The sequence below is a fragment of the Agrilus planipennis genome, unplaced genomic scaffold (assembly GCF_000699045.2).
Source record: "Agrilus planipennis isolate EAB-ADULT unplaced genomic scaffold, Apla_2.0 scaffold40, whole genome shotgun sequence".
Lineage (NCBI taxonomy): Eukaryota > Metazoa > Arthropoda > Insecta > Coleoptera > Buprestidae > Agrilus > Agrilus planipennis.
This window is the reverse complement of record NW_020438938.1, coordinates 1,107,336-1,108,422: the sequence shown is the minus strand read 5'-3', so window position 1 is coordinate 1,108,422 and position 1,087 is coordinate 1,107,336. Positions and strand designations below refer to the sequence as shown.

General features: G+C 39.6%; 1 protein-coding gene across 1 annotated transcript in view; it reads left to right on the top strand.

The window, feature by feature from the left end:
* Window positions 1-755, top strand: part of LOC112904432 (histidine-rich glycoprotein-like) — a 2,315-nt gene extending 1,560 nt beyond the window's left edge. The window contains exon 2 of the mRNA XM_025974447.1: window positions 20-755. Within this exon, the coding sequence (XP_025830232.1) occupies window positions 20-755 (736 nt within the window). The remainder of the gene's footprint in view (window positions 1-19) is intronic.
* Window positions 756-1,087: the final 332 nt, after the last annotated feature.

Below are 1,087 nucleotides of genomic sequence, written 5' to 3'. Positions count from 1 at the left end.
TTGTGGCAATTGCTGCCAGCCACGAGCATCACGGACACAAATCCTCCCTCAAACAGGAATCCTCCTACGGTTATGATATTCACTTCTCCCACACCGGCGAAAAGAGCCACCATGAAGTTCCCGTCCATCACCACCAGGAAGAACAACATGCACAATCCACTTCCAATGAACATCATTATCATCATGAAGCCGCTGTAGCCCAAGAATCTCATAAACATGAGCCCACTCACGAACCACACTACGAATTCGGTTACACCGTGCATGATCCACACACCCACGATATCAAGTCTCAAAAGGAAGAACGTTACAAGGATCACGTTAAGGGAGAATACACTTTGGTTGAACCCGATGGTCACAAAAGGATCGTCGAATACACTGCCGACAAACACAGTGGTTTCAACGCACACGTCCGCAGAGAACATGAACATCATCATGCCGCCTCAGTAGCCCAAGAATCTCATCACCACGAACAGTCAGCCTCCAATGAACATCATTATCATCATGAAGCTGCAGTAGGCCACGAATCTCATAAACATGAGCCCACTCATGTACCACACTACGAGTTCGGTTACACCGTACATGACCCAAAAACCCATGATGTCAAATCCCAAAAGGAAGAACGTTACAAGGATCACGTTAAGGGAGAATACACTTTGGTTGAACCCGATGGTCACAAGAGGATCGTCGAATACACTGCCGATAAACACAGCGGATTCAACGCACATATCCGCAGGGAGCCAATCCACCATTATTAAATGTATTTAATTGTGTACAATATTTAATTGTCTTATTTATGTTATTATCTAAACGACTTAATAAATTATTTTCACATCAAATTCATGTATTTTCTTCAGTAAAAATTTGCATCCAGTACACGAAACATTAACATCCAATATTCTATTCAGGTTGCCAAAAAAATTTTGAACTTCTAACATTAAAATTGACTATGACACATAAAATACTACTGTTTTCACAGTTAGTGATTATTAATATAAAATCTAAACTATTGTTGAGAGATTTACTAAATTTAAACAAGACATATGATACAATATCTGTTCTACTTTAATTATATTCAAATTCTGAATTT